This window comes from Sinocyclocheilus grahami, unplaced genomic scaffold, assembly GCF_001515645.1.
Source record: "Sinocyclocheilus grahami isolate Dianchi unplaced genomic scaffold, SAMN03320097.WGS_v1.1 scaffold411.1, whole genome shotgun sequence".
Classification (NCBI taxonomy): domain Eukaryota; kingdom Metazoa; phylum Chordata; class Actinopteri; order Cypriniformes; family Cyprinidae; genus Sinocyclocheilus; species Sinocyclocheilus grahami.
In genome coordinates this window covers 559,896-575,232 of record NW_015505590.1, presented here as the reverse complement: position 1 = coordinate 575,232, position 15,337 = coordinate 559,896, and the positions used below count along the sequence as shown (strand labels likewise).

The window sequence follows — 15,337 nt, the reverse complement described above, 5'->3', positions numbered from 1 at the left end:
GTATATATATATATATATATATATATATATATATATATATATATATATATAAAATACACACACATACACATACATTACATACATATATTTCATTGAAGTAGTTATACAGAAGAAGCTTTTAACTCTGATTAGCTCTAATCTATGTACAAACAGTGAAATGTCCCATGCCACATTTACCAAGTTAAGCATTATATCTAAATTCATTTAAGACATAACACTGCCATATAACAAACCAGTGAAACACTTGTAGCATCTGTTGTTGTATTTCGTGAGGGTATGTCACAGTTATTGGAGTTCTTCATGAAAATTGAGGATGTAGGCAGCACACTGTCATTATGATTATGATTTTCATTGTCTTTCAGTAAAATATAAGCACTGCATTTAACAAAGATGTCGCAAAAAAATACATGTTTCTTGACAGAAAAGACAACTTTGTGGGTGTGACAGAATACACATACAAATATAGAAGTATATAACTACTTTCCATTTAGTCTCACCTTCCACTTTACATTCCATAGCGATAAACTGCATTAAACTGCAGTTTGTGGATGGGCTAATATGGAAGGTTTTAAGCGTTTTTCATCAACAGATCTAAGGCAGATTCATAAAATACAACAGTCACCTTCTCACAGGCTGTGATTAAAAGAGCTCTCCACTGATTTGTGTATAGGCTTAGGAGAGATGAGAGCCATAAACGCCACTTGTGAAGCAAAGCGTGGTTTTCGTGGCTTCCAAATATAGGCCTACATTATCCAATCCGAGCTGTGGTTAATGACAATGCCACTGTCCAGTCCCTTGACTCCTATCTCCTAGCACACACGCACACACATGAGAGTCTATAGCTCTGTCTATGCTATTAGTGTTACAAACAAACAGTATATCACAGGCCTTCTGCCATACAGTGGAAATGACAAAAGATTTGAAGACAGAGATAAAGGAAAAAATTAAATTAATTTTCATTTTAAATGAAAAAAGGAGTGAAAAACCTTCATAATGATTTGAATTGCATAAATACTACCCCAAATTAATAGATCCCACATTGCCAATTCTTATTCTTCATTCAGTGGAAAAACATGCCCCTACCTACATTTCCTCAAAATTGTATTGTTTTTCTTCTTGCACATTTCATAACACTTTCATAGTAAAATATCTGTGAGTGGCGCTAAAAGCATATTCAGTTTTATCCGAAACAGATGAATGTGAATCTGACAACATTTTATTATGTTGGTTGCTATATTTATCATGTAAATGAAACGTCCAGTGAATGACGCTAAAAGGTAAATGCTTTATCATGTTTGAAAATAATGTACTACCTACACTGAGCCCTATACTAAACCTAACCTGTTAAAGGAACACGCCACTATTTTTGAAAATAGGCACATTTTCCAACAGTTGGAAATGTGTTAAATGTGAAATGTGTCTGTGTATTACGCAGCGCCTGAAAATAGGCTTATTAGAAGTTACCTAGCTGGGGACTATTTTCAGGCGCTGTGTAATATCATTGCGTCTGCTGCACTCATGGTACGGCAGCAAAGTTCCTTGATTATTACTCCAGAATGAGAGTATAGTTCCTAGCCATATCGGCCTAGAAAATCGCAACTTTTAATTTTCCGTTGGTCTTAGTACACGATGTTACTACAGAAGAGTCAAGTTTTAATTAGGAAAAATATCGAAACTCTTTGGTCATTTTTGAGCAAGATGCTAACGGTCTAATGAGATTCGGCTGAATGGATTCGAAAACGGTAAAACTCAACTGTTTAACTCTAGAGGAGTTGGAAAATTAGCCTATTTTCAAAAATAGTGGTGTGTTCCTTTAACAAAATCAAACGTAAGATAAAAACTTAAGTAAACATGCCATTTTAGCTGTCTTTTATGAGTTTTTGTGCTCAATGGATTGTTACTAGTGTTTCAAGCTCTGCATCACAAGTGTATTGCTGTATCAGGTGAGCTACAGAGCAAGTTTACTACATCAGAAAAGCCCTACATATGAAGCAGGTTTTGTGATACATATATTAGTAGGGCTGTCGATTTAACACGTTAATGCATTGCATGCAGTTGCTGACAAACATGATACATGATGACTGTGCGATGTGATATTGTGATGTTGATTTTATACAACAATTCAATTAATTAATTAGTTAATATTGTGTTACATTTTTAACACAATTTTGTGAAGTATTGTCTGTTTTTGCTCAATTTCGCCAAAGAAAATGCTTCTAAACAAAACCACAACAAAACTGTTGAGTATTTCCAAGAAACACACAGCTGTTTCCAAAAACGTGGATTGAGTTAGTAACGAAACACAGCAGATTGAGTAAGATTGAACAAATTGAGTAAGCCAATGGTTCAGTGACCTATTCATAAAGAACTATTCATATAGTCACTTGCTTCTGAATAAAAAACCTGTTTGAGAAGACCAGTTGAATGAATGACTGAATTACTTACTTATTAAGACAATGAGTTGCCGCCACCTACTGGTCTTCATATTTAGACTATATTTCCTTAAAAATAAATTACATACTGCAATATTCAATTTCAACTTTCAATATAAAAAAAAATCAATATTAAAAAAAAAAAACATGAATGTGTTTTAAAACCAGTAATCTACGAGTAAGCTATGCAAATTTAAATTTTGTCATTTCATCTGAATATCAACATTTGTCAAAGTTTTTGTGTCTATTTGTTAATGAGGGAAATGTGGACACAATGTTTTTAGATTTGTGAAGTAAAAATAAATTGACACAGAAGGCCCCAAGTGGCATGTTGTTATTAGTGTTATTATTTCAAAATGTAATACTAATTGTAATTTTGGGTTTATTTAACATTTCCATGTATTATTGAAGACATCTTTGCTTTCATTAAAACCTATAGTTTAACTTAGTGAAATCATTACATTTGCATTCATAGTGTTGATATTATGACATATATTCAATTAAAAAAATATGGACAATTAAATCTGTAAATATTCTTATGCTTGTATACAAGTCATAGAATAATTTTACCTTTCAGATGAATCTTTCTACTTTGTCATTGGTTATTCAATTATACAACAAAATCATCTAAATAAAATTTTAAATAAAATTGTTTATTTATTTTAGTATTTACATGAATGCCCCTTTAAAAATATATAAATGTTACTTCAATCATGACAACTCTTGGAAGATTTTAGCATGGTGCTAACATATGACAATGTTGATGTATTTGGTCTTGGCGGAATAGATCTGCTACGCTGCTGCTGAATTGCTGCTGCTGTTGATAATTGCTGTAGTTGTAGATTATTGCTGCAGCTATAAGCAAGTACAGGAACTTGCTACTGCCAATGCATATGGCGATACAGTGTGAGTATTTAAGACATACTGCTGCTGCACAAACAGCATATAAAATAACCCGTAGCAGATCTATACAGGGGGAGCTGGGGAAGGTGGAGGGTTTAAGAGAAACTCTGAAAGCGCGGTGCAGGAATTCTCAAGTGAATGCTAGCCAGCCATATAAATGCAAGGCACTAAGCTCATTGGCTACATATGCAGCATGAACCAATCAGCTTGTGCCAAGTCGTTTAACTCTCTGAATATCATCAGTTACGTTAACAACCCGTCAGCCTGCGCCATCTAGAGTTTCAAGACTGAACTATATATTTTATATTATTTTACATTTTGTGTTTAAACAACCATATTAGCAAATGTTTCTATTTATTTCCTATAAATACACTTTGGCTGATTCATCATTATCATTGTGCACATGTTAATCTTTTATCGAAATATGTTACAATTTGAAATTATCTTCCCCCATTCTATCCTATTTAAATGCCACTTCAGATGCAGCTTCAAAAAACAATGTCATGGCCACATTGTAGCCTTAAATGTTTAAGTGTAAGTTCTATGTTGAAACAAAATACTTATTTTTAAAAACTACTTTTGTAACAACTATTCTTTTCTCATTGAACACAATTATGACTTTAAATGATCTTTTGGGGAGTAATTTCTCAGCCCAAATTGATGTGTGATTAGTTTGCAATGAATTTGATTAATCAACATCATTTTATATTAAAATTAGATAAAAAAAATTAATGGTTTGACAGCACTAATTAGTACATATGAGGGGCGTGCATTACCCAAGCCATGTGGCTAAACTGACTTGCTAAATATTAACATTACTATGAATTCCCTTATCTGAGGAGCAACGTAAAGCTTGCATAAGAAAATGTTGGGAATACATACAGTGGGTACGGAAAGTATTCAGACCCCCTTAAATTTTTCACTCTTTGTTATATTGCAGCCATTTGCTAAAATCATTTAAGTTAATTTTTTTTCCTCATTAATGTACACACAGCAACCCATATTGACAGAAAAACACAGAATTGTTGACATTTTTGCAGATTTATTAAAAAAGAAAAACTGAAATATCAGATGGTCCTAAGTATTCAGACCTTTTGCTCAGTATTTAGTAGAAGCACCCTTTTGATCTAATACAGCCATGAGTCTTTTTGGGAAAGATTCCTTAAATTATTTTTTTCCCCAAACAACTGTAATTTTCTGCAAATCTGTACCAGTTATGTAGGGGTTGGAGTGAGTGGGTCTACAGCAGCTTTGGTGCCTACACTTTATTTACTGTGAATCGTCATTATTGTTCTGTGTTCTCATTGGTTTGCTAGTGTGTGATTTCATGAGCAAGAAAAACTGTCTGAGAACTGCTTGCCTCATTTTTTCTCAGGCAATGCAAACTTTTTGAAAATGTACTGAAAACATTTTTTGGCACAGATAAAGTCACTACCACCTAATGGCTAGTGTCTTTTCAGCTGGGAACTGCTGTAAATTGTATGTATAGGTTAAAAAAATGTAGGTGGAGACACGTTTTTCCATTGAGTGTGGATTTCATATTGCAGTTTGTCAATGCAGCCAAACAGATACGTTAGGTCAATGAATCAGCCATATATGGCTGATTCATTGACCTTAACTATCTCTAGATGGATAGAGGGGAACAGGATACGAAAAATGAGCACAAACTAGGATGCACAGTTATATGTCAAAGCTCTTGCCACAAGACTATTGGCTCCGACCTAAACATTTATTTTAAAAACATATCGCTTGACTTTTAGTTTGCTTTGCAAAACAAATTTGCATCATGCATAATTCATATAAGAATACTGTGATAAATGTTAAGAATGAAGTTTCAAAAAATTTAAAAACTGAATGCCTACATTAGCCATGTTTTGCTACAAATTAGTATGGCAGAATGGCATATGGGCTAATTTTTGTGTGTGTGTATAGATGTACATAGCTTGTACTATTTTCAAGCCAAATTGTACAACTTTACATTAGCTCGATTACAACCGCACCATCTCATAAATCTTATGTAAGATAAATATACAAATAATTTTTTGACTGAAAAGCTAAAAAGTTACTCTGGATTTAAGTTTGAAATATTTTATATGCTAACTCTGGTACAGTCAAATCGGGCCTCAGATTTTACAGATGAGCTATCCATGCTGGGTAAAATGTCTGAAAGTTAAATCTTGAATTTCCTGTCTTTCATTTTCTAGGATATGTACACAAATACCAATATGATTCAGCCAGTCAGGCAACGGCATCTAATATTGCCAAAATTTTAAAAGTGATGAAACCACCAAGATGAATACATTCATGTTTCCAAACTGTTCTAAAAATGTACTATGACCTGATCCAGCATTGTGTTCCACACACCCAATCATGCTGTTTCAGAGTTAAACTGGAAATCAGCTTTGTATGGCATGCCAAGCCATACATTCAATCATATTTAAGACACAAGTTCACATTCGACTATAAGTAAATCCTTCATGAATATGTAACCATTTTATAGTCAACATATAGTTCATTGTTGTGTGGGGGTGCAACAGTTCTTCAGCGTTCCAGTATCATAGTTCAGAGAGCTCTAAGCAAAACTTACAAGAGGGTGGGGACTGAGCACACAATGAGAAATAATGGATACCAGATAGAGCTTTATTTGTGAATATGGAAACAAAGAATATTCATTTGGGGTCAATGAGCAGCAGAACTCCAGCAGTGCCAATGAAACACATTGTGAGTCATTCCTAACCTTTTGGTATACATGCACACTGTGAGCTTTTATGTGCTGGTCATGTGCCATGTGATTAACTTTACTGATAGTGTAGAATCGGCCAATTACATATCTCATTAAACCTATTTATGGTCAGGTCAGTGTCAAAATGTCCTACAGCAGGGTCCAAAATTCTGAGACCGTTCATGAAAAAGATTTTTTATTCATTTACTGATACAACATTTTAAATACAAATGATATTATCTGCACAACAAGATGAGTGAAAAATTAACACAAATGTTGGATGCCTTAACATTTGGTTTGACAATGACCATCTCGTGCTTTAACGGAGCAAGAACATCTTACAGTCTTACAAAGCACTTCACATGATCAATGTCACTAATTTTCTTATTTGATAATTGAACTATAATCTGAAATGGAGGAGAGTGTAGAACATATTAGAATTCAGCAGAAAGAAACAGAGCTTTTCTCATGGATGGGGGAATTCTCATCTATTGCACAACTGTACAGTTTATCATCAACATCAACTCTTGTGGTCTCTTTAATACAGAATAAATAAGCCATCTGTTACTAGAGAACATAATCATCTTTGATTAACGTTTTAAATACAGACAAATAAGAAATATCTAAACAATAAGGTGAATAACATTCATGAGAGGAGGGGGGGAAAGGAGAAAAAACTTAAAACATAAAGGGTGATGTTATGCTTAATGAATTAGACTGCTTTAAGCAATGACACATTAGCAGGGTCTGTGAATAACTTGAACATCACCCATCATCTTCTCACTCCTACGCAGCGCGCACTGTCATCCCAATATAGTTCAGAAGCTAGTATGCATGCTTATATTTGCACAAGAAATCAAGACATTACACATCTCTATCTACATTAAAGCATACCAAAATGCTTCTGATTTCTGTCACAAGACATATCAACCAACGGCCAACCAAGCCATCTCCTACCTATTAGTGGTTTGGGTGTTGTATTCCCCATTATTTCCAATAATTGCACTCCCTTGGTGACAAGTGGATCGCGAATGCTTCTGCTCCTGGTCTGTCCATTTATTACCAGAAATACGGAATATTTTCGAAATCGCAGCTCTGTGAAATCTCTACGCGTCTGAGACTTGCAGCGTCTTCATACTATCATGCACACAGAAGCGGCTTTTCAAGCCATTGGCGTCTATTGGCGCATTGGCCAGCCAAGCCCTCCCCACGCCTGATCATCCTACAACCCATCTGCATCTACACTGGACGCGACGCGACCAACTACAACGCTGGCGTTATAATAAACAAAACTGGATGCACTGTAGGCGCGCCCGTCGATTCGTAAAGCCTTGCGTTTAAAAAAAGCTCGCGACAAAATGTAACAGTTAACGAGGAGAGCGCAAGAAGCGTTTTAAAAGCTAAACTATTTTTAACTTGACACGCGTCTTAAAACGCAACGCTGGTGGTGCAAAACCCTGATAAAAGCAGCTAGACGCAACTCAACGGCGCATGTGTACATATCACAAATGCGTCCCGTGTGAACGACGCGACGTCAATTCTTCCACCTTGTAGAGAACAATCACACGTGACGCGTTTTTGTGTTCAAGAACGGCTGGTCACGCGAGTCTTTTTTCAAATGGAATTATTTTTAACTTCATACGCTGTCTTAAAACGCAACGCACATGGCATGGCAAAACGCGTTCCTCTTACTGAGCCTCGCAATAAAATAATGTTACATATATTGGTACTGATATGTTTATTATATTTAAAGATATGTACATTATACTCCAAGGAAAGTCACCGAACATGGTACTACCTTTGATTGGACATGTCCAAAAATCATAGTAGTCATGGTACTTTTTATTATAAGTGTGGTGTATCTAACTCAACTCATTTGAATGAAATAAATATCTGGATTTGTTACATATCACAAATGCGTCCCGTGTGAACGACGCGACGTCAATTCTTCCAGCTTGTAGAGAACAATCACACGTGACGCGTTTTTGTGTTCAAGAACGGCTGGTCACGCGAGTCTTTTTTCAAATGGAATCATTTTTAACTTCATACGCTGTCTTAAAACGCAACGCACATGGCATGGCAAAACGCGTTCCTCTTATTGAGCCTCGCAATAAAATAATGTTACATATATTGGTACTGATATGTTTATTATATTTAAAGATATGTACATTATACTCCAAGGAAAGTCACCGAACATGGTACTACCTTTGATTGGACATGTCCAAAAATCATAGTAGTCATGGTACTTTTTATTATAAGTGTGGTGTATCTAACTCAACTCATTTGAATGAAATAAATATCTGGATTTGTGGGTCATGCTAATTTCATTATTATTATATTAGCTATATTAGCCTTAAGAAGGTTAAAAATTAAATATTACTAGATATCAATTCTTTTTTAAATACAGCTTATTTTATATAAATTACCTGGCTCTAAATTAAATGTGTTTGTTTTTTATCATTCCCTTTTTCTCCAGAAATGGATATTCAAATGTAATATAAACTTTGCATTTTTCAACATACAATAGCAAACAGGCCAGCAGATATTAAAGCACTTAAAATACATTAAAAAAAATGAAAAACAGATTAGTACCTAAATGTTTCATGACTGCAGCATAGTTGTGGGTGTTTTTTGAAAATGACACAAACCCCTTACGAGGAAATCCCCTCTCTACCCCAACCCCCATCCTATCTCCTCACAACCTTGACCGCTGGGATCCATGCAAGCTGCTTCCTGTCTTGTGAGCTGTAGCTGTCTCTGAGGAGCCTTGTCCAAACAGACCTAGCCCATGATTGCCGGCCGCGGGCCAACGGCTATTAAATCTGCCCCAGATCTTCTCAAGAGAGGTTGTTTGTCACCTAGTGTGACCATTCAGACAGTAACAAGGCCCATGGTCACTCCATATTCAAGCATATAAAATAATTTCAAGATACCCAGAAAGTTTTTCCTACGGTTGATAGGGTAAGAATGTTATGAGCAAGTCCACTTAGGACAAAAAAGTGCACTTGTGGACGTCAAAGACCTTCAGTGGGATGATTAATGCATTAAATGCTTAGCTATTTTCAAGAAAAATTTATGGTTTTAGATATACTCATATAACAAAGCAATCTTGCAATATACTACTGCACAGTATATATAAACTAAGGCAGGGCCGATGCACAATGAAATTCTTCTGAAGTGTTTGTAATGGATTCAGAAGGAAAAGTGGCAATAACTGTGGTTAACACGGGAAGAATGTTTGAGGCGGAGACTATTTGCACTGTAAACAAGCATCACATGAATAAAAGCTCTTTGTTTGGGATAGAATGATATCTTGTAATGGGATGCTTGCCATCAGCTCCTGTTGCAAATATAAAACAAATACTATATTATGTGAAATCACATAATAAATAAATGTATAAAATTACAATTAGTGGGAAGATTAAGATTAAAAATAATAAATTAAGATTATTGTCAGGATATTTAACATTTATTTCATTGTGTTGCCTACCCGATTTTTTTAATTCTTATTATTCACAATGTTGATTGTCGTTACCATTACCATAACTTTTTTTTCCCCCTAAAAAATACTGTTACATCTGTTTTGGGTTCTGTTGAGGTCTTTTAATTTTGAAGTTCCCCTCGTGTGATCTTGTGGTTCCTTTGATTTATATGTCATGATTTCTTTGGTTTTCTTTGGCTTGTTATCTTGTTTAGTAGTTTTGTTTTGTCATTGGTTGTTTTTGTCATGTGATTACCCTAATCTGGTATTTAAAGGTGCATTCATGTCATATTGTAATTACTGATATTACGAGATACAAACTTGTTATAAGCGTTCATGTCCTTGTAGAACTTGTAATTACAACTTGTGAATTGGGATTTTTCTGAGAGCTATAATTTGTACCACCTGACCACCTCAAATTAGTTAGGTGCTATGTTTAGGCATTGATAGTTGATATATAGCTATATATATCGCACTATCAATGCCTAAACATAGCACCTATTTCCACATAGCAAATATTTCCACAATTCAAGCGGCACATAATCCAATCGTCTTTTCATATTTATTAAAGCACGAAATAAACATGGATGAACATCAGAACATATTTTATTTCAACCATGAAAAGATGTCAATACAACATTTTTAAAGTTTAAAGGAGACATATTATGCCCATTTTTACAATATGTAATATAGTTATCTGGTGTCCCCAGAATGTGTCTGTGAAATTTCAGCTCAAAATACCCCACAGAGCATTTATTATATCATTTTGAAAATGCCTATTTTGAGTGGAAGCAGAAACGCGCTGTTTTTCGGGTCTGTCTCTTTAAATGCAAATGAGCTGCTGCTCCCCGCCCCCTTTTCCAGAATAGCCTCCTGAGACCCAGCTATGGAGTTTTTGCCTCTGTAGTGGGCATTCTATTTTAGTGAATTTCTCTGAGACGTTGCATGTCACAGTTTTACGTCTGGATGTCCTGTACAGAGCACATTCAGGGCTTTCCAGAGATACCAAATAATTGGATGTTTCACCATGGCCACTCCCCCTCTCCTTGGTTTTTAAAAATGGCTGACATTAATTAGTGATAAAATTGTACGTCCTTATGGAAATATGATAATATTTCCATAATGACATGAAAAAAATACTAATAATTATCATTTAAATCTGATTAATTTTCAAATTGTTTGTCAAAAATCAACATCTCAGGAAAATGTTATGGGGTTTCAAATCAAAATATGACTTCCTGTTATGAAACAGGATATAATTTCATACATGTCCACTGTAGAGGACACCAGGACTAAAAGCATGTTAATTATACATTTTGGGAGACAAAATAATTGAATAGGAAAACAAATTATATATCAATATTCTTATGAAATATTAGATATTGTTATGAAAATCTGGCCATTATTACACTTCTTTTTTCAACATCCTGTCCCAACAGCACTTTAATATGCAAATTAGATAGAGTGTATAGATAACATTGTGCTTAATGGGAAAACCAGTTTATGGAATTTTTACACACATATTGCATAAAGCAAAATGGTATATCAAATAATTTTGTTATATATTTTATAACATAGTTGAGAACCATCCTTAAACAAAGTTAGTTATATAAAAATCCTGAAACCTAAAAATTGATTGGTGATTTTTTTTAAATTCCCATTGTTTTTGCCTTTTCATGTCTACTCTTGCAGGGCTGTACAGTGCCACATAAAAAACTGCTACGAAAAAACTGGTCTGTGCGATGAATAAATTTACCACTGTAGCACGCGTGCGATTCAGTTTTGCATGTTTATAACTGTCAGACTCTGTTCCATGTTTTGTGTGTGTGTTGCTCCCCTTGTGCCTTCCTATGCCCTTATTTGGTTAGTTTCTTGTTCCTGTCCTGATTAAGTTCATTTGTCCCAGGTGTTTCCCTTGATGTTTCATTGCTCCCAGGTGTGTCTCGTCATCCCCTCCTCCTGTGTGTATTTAAAGTGCTCCCAGTCCCTAATTCTCTGTCTGCTGTTAAACGTCTTCCCGAGTTTGTCTTCCTTGGTGCATGAAAATAAAGTCTTGTTAAAGTATTCTCCAGTGTCTCCTTGTTCCTCTGAAGTGTATTGTGACAATAACACAAAAAACACACTATTAACCGCTTAATAGTGTGAAGTGAGTTCGTTGTGCTTGTTTGTGTGTGAGATTGATTATACTTGGTAGTTAGGGGTGTGCGATATGACGATTTTTGAATGTCTCCACGATCTGCTTTTGAAGAATTATCGTAGTATCGTGATACAGCGCACATTCTATCAGCTGCAGTTCTGGCGCCTCCCTCCGTCTCAATATAATGTACAACGTCACATGCATTCACATCAGTGTTAACTCAGCGGAAGCTACTCTCACAGGACACTGCACTTATGCGCAATCACAAAACTACATTATTTCCATCTGCTTTAAAGCAATACCGGTTAAACCTTTAATTCACGTGCTGTTCTGCACGCCTTTTTCTGAGCGCGTACTCAAGAAGCGCGCTCACACTGAGAGCCGGTCAAAAAGCGCCTGATTATTGGACTAAGTTGTCTTTCGCGTCTGATTGATTTTGCGTCTAATAATGTCAAAAACACACAAGGTTTACATATAAACACAGTTGTTATGTCTGAAATGAAAGTAAACAGTTGAGAGAGAAACGGGTGAAGCTCTTAAAGGGACAGTAGCTACTAAACATGCTGCCGCCTGTCATTAAAGGGATAGTGCACCCAAAAATTTTATTTCTGTCATTATTTACTCACTCACATTTTGTCCCAAACCTGTATTAATTTATTTCTTGTGCTGAACACAAAAGAAGATATTTTGAAGAATGTGAGTAACCAAACAGTAGCTGGTCCACACTGACTTTGACAGTAGGAATAAAATACCATGGAAGTCACTGTGGGCCAGCAACTGCTTGGTTACCCGCATTCTTCAAAAATAACTTTTATGTTCAACAGACGACATTAATTAATTCAGGTTTAAAACAACTTGAGTAAATGATGGTATAAAAATGAAACACTATTGAAAGACAGATGATCTTTTAATGTTAATAAAACAACAAAACACAGGGGAAAAAATCACTCACAGATCTTGACTGATGAACTTATCATCAGTCAGTTACTTTAAAAAAAGTATAATTGATGTGTATAGTGTTTTATTTTAATATTTGTTCATTCAATTTCTTGAATGTTACTGCTAAATACTGTACCTGAAAAATAAACTTATTTTCTAATAACAAAGATAAAATAATGACAAAGATTTTTCTTTGCCTTAATGTCTGTCATTGTTTTTTATTTTTATTTTTTTTATTTGTATTTTGTTAAGGTGTAAGAGGTGTTATGTTTCTGCACTCTTCCATTTTTAGCAAATTAAGAAAACTGTCTAAAACAACTTTTGTGATGGTTTGTATTTTTTGTGCTCTGTATGGAACATCAGTGCCTGTTTAAGTGATGAACTCCATTACTTGTGTTTGTTTTCAGACATGATAACAGACGTTTTATACTTGTGCTACAACTTTTTGGCCTGTGCTACAAAACTTTCAACCTCTGTAGCACCAGTGCTATATGAAAAAAAAGTTAACATACAGCCCTGTCTTGTCATTTTATTTTTAGAAAAACTGAGTCCTGGTGTCCTCTACAGAGGACATATCATAACTTATGAATAAAATATAATTTTCCAAAAATGTTATTTTACCATTTTTTTCTTATGCTCTAAACAATGTAATGACATGAAAAAATACTAAATTCACAAAGCTTTTTATTTCTGGTTCTCAGGAGGATAGAGCTGCGCCATTACAGCTCGTACCTGCTAAAAACATGTTTTGGTTCTAATTATCATGTTTATCGCGCTGAAATCATGCGTTTTAAACCATACGAGTTAAAACTTCTGATATACGGTTTTCTGAGGGCACACATCCGAAGCACACGCACAGAAAGCGGCTGTCACAGCATGCGAGTACTAAGCTAAGTTCTCATTCACACACAAAAAAAAACACGAGTTACAAAAACCAGTTGGTTATGTCTATGAAGGTAAACCGCTGGGAAATAAATTGCATGTTTATTTTAGATCTGTGTGGCAGCAGCAATATACAGTAAATAAATTAATAAATCCACTGCTCTGTTGTCTCCTCTGAGGCTGGGACTCTAAAATAGTGTTCTGTGCTCATCTGTGCAGCCAAAGACAGAACAGTTAGCATGTTTTGCTCAAAGTTTTGCCATGGCATTAGAACTAATACACCGTTGTCACTTGCAAAAACACAATAACGGCACCGTGGGTGTAAACTTACAGATTAAGGGGCATTGATATTATAATGAGATCCCTTTGCCACGTCACCAAGGGAGCAAAATCAGACGTGCTCGTTTTCTTAGACGCTTGCAGAAAAAGGCTTACCAAAATAAAGTTACTGGGTTAATCTTTTTCACGTTTCCTTGGTTGGTAGATGCACCGTGGACCTGATTATAGCACTTAAATAAAACCTTGAAAAGTCAGATTTTCATGATATGTCACCTTTAATTCCAAAGTTAATCTACTCTCCTGTCTGATTTGTTTGTCGGGCAAAACGGCGGATTTAGTGTTATGATTGGTCAGATCGCCTGTCAATCAAACTCTTTGCGAACGGTTAATTGAACTGGTTTCTTTGTACTTAAAACACCACACGCTGGTTACGCTTGCTGGTCAGAAGTGCAGCAAAACAGAGACCAAAATGCATAAAATTTGTGCTTTTATAAACTTATTGCAAATTTTTTATTGAAAGTATAATCTATCAAATGCAAATAACTAATCATCTGTTCTAATACTAAATATTAAGTGTCTGTATGTGGTCTTTTATCAATCAGAGCTTGTTTTGTTGGATGGCTGAGCTAAACAGGCCAGTTAGAGACTATTAACTTCTATTGTTTAATTATACAAATGCCTCAATAAAATGTCTACAAATTTATAAAAACAAACATCAGGTAAAAACCATAGACACAAGTTGAACAATGGGGGTGAACCTGCATGATTCATGGGTTCGATGGAGAGCTATTGAAATTTTGAAACATTTCAAAACAGTTATGACATAATGAAGCCTCGTTTACTGAAATCACATGACTTTGGCAGTTTTATATGCACTCCAAAACATTGGTTCAAAAATGATTTGCAAAGATTTTGAAGTAGTACTTTGAAACACTCATCAATAGTTTGGTTTTGGATTTTCTCTCTTTGGAATAAACTGCACTTGGGTTAGATACACCATCGTCCTGTGTAAGGCTGGGGAAGGCCTTACAATGGGTCAGAATTCAACGGGAGCTTGGGACAAAATGCCCCTGCACAGTTAAACTAAATCCATTACGGCGGTCACAAATAAAAATTAAATAAAAATTGTTGATTGCAGCAATAAATTTAGATCTGCTCATGTTGCATTATTTTTCTTTTCATGCGTTTTTACAGCGTTGCACATTTTAACCAATCGCACACGACTCCGTTGAGTTTATGAATGACACGTTCAGTCAGAATAGCGTTCAGAAGTCATCGCTGAAATGCCAGTTTTGATCAGTGCGAGCACTTGCTGACTGAATTCCGCACTCGCAAATCCTCACATCATAAATAAAGTGCAGATGTACGTATGATGTAAGCAAGAGATTCATTCATCAAACAGTGTACAGACAGCTTCACTAATTATAACAGGAGTGTTTTTTTAAGTGCTTAAACTCGCACTAGACTGTTCAGTCATACTGTTCTTTGATAATGTAAATGATTTTTGCTTGCTTTCTCTGTATAGTTTAATTGTCTTTGAATAACCATGAAAGTGAAAGCAA

At 35.2% G+C, this 15,337-nt stretch overlaps 1 protein-coding gene across 2 annotated transcripts in view; it reads right to left on the bottom strand.

Moving 5' to 3' along the window:
- The window catches only part of LOC107551008 (E3 ubiquitin-protein ligase NEURL1B-like), a 59,631-nt gene that overhangs the window by 10,508 nt on the left and 33,786 nt on the right, over nucleotides 1-15,337 (bottom strand). The window contains exon 1 of one of the 2 annotated variants that reach the window (XM_016232485.1): nucleotides 7,015-7,255. The exons of the other annotated variant lie outside the window; for it this stretch is intronic. Within the exon in view, the coding sequence (XP_016087971.1) occupies nucleotides 7,015-7,045 (31 nt within the window). The 5' untranslated portion in view covers nucleotides 7,046-7,255. Of the gene's footprint in view, nucleotides 1-7,014; nucleotides 7,256-15,337 lie in introns of those variants that run through there. 2 annotated transcript variants of the gene reach the window in all.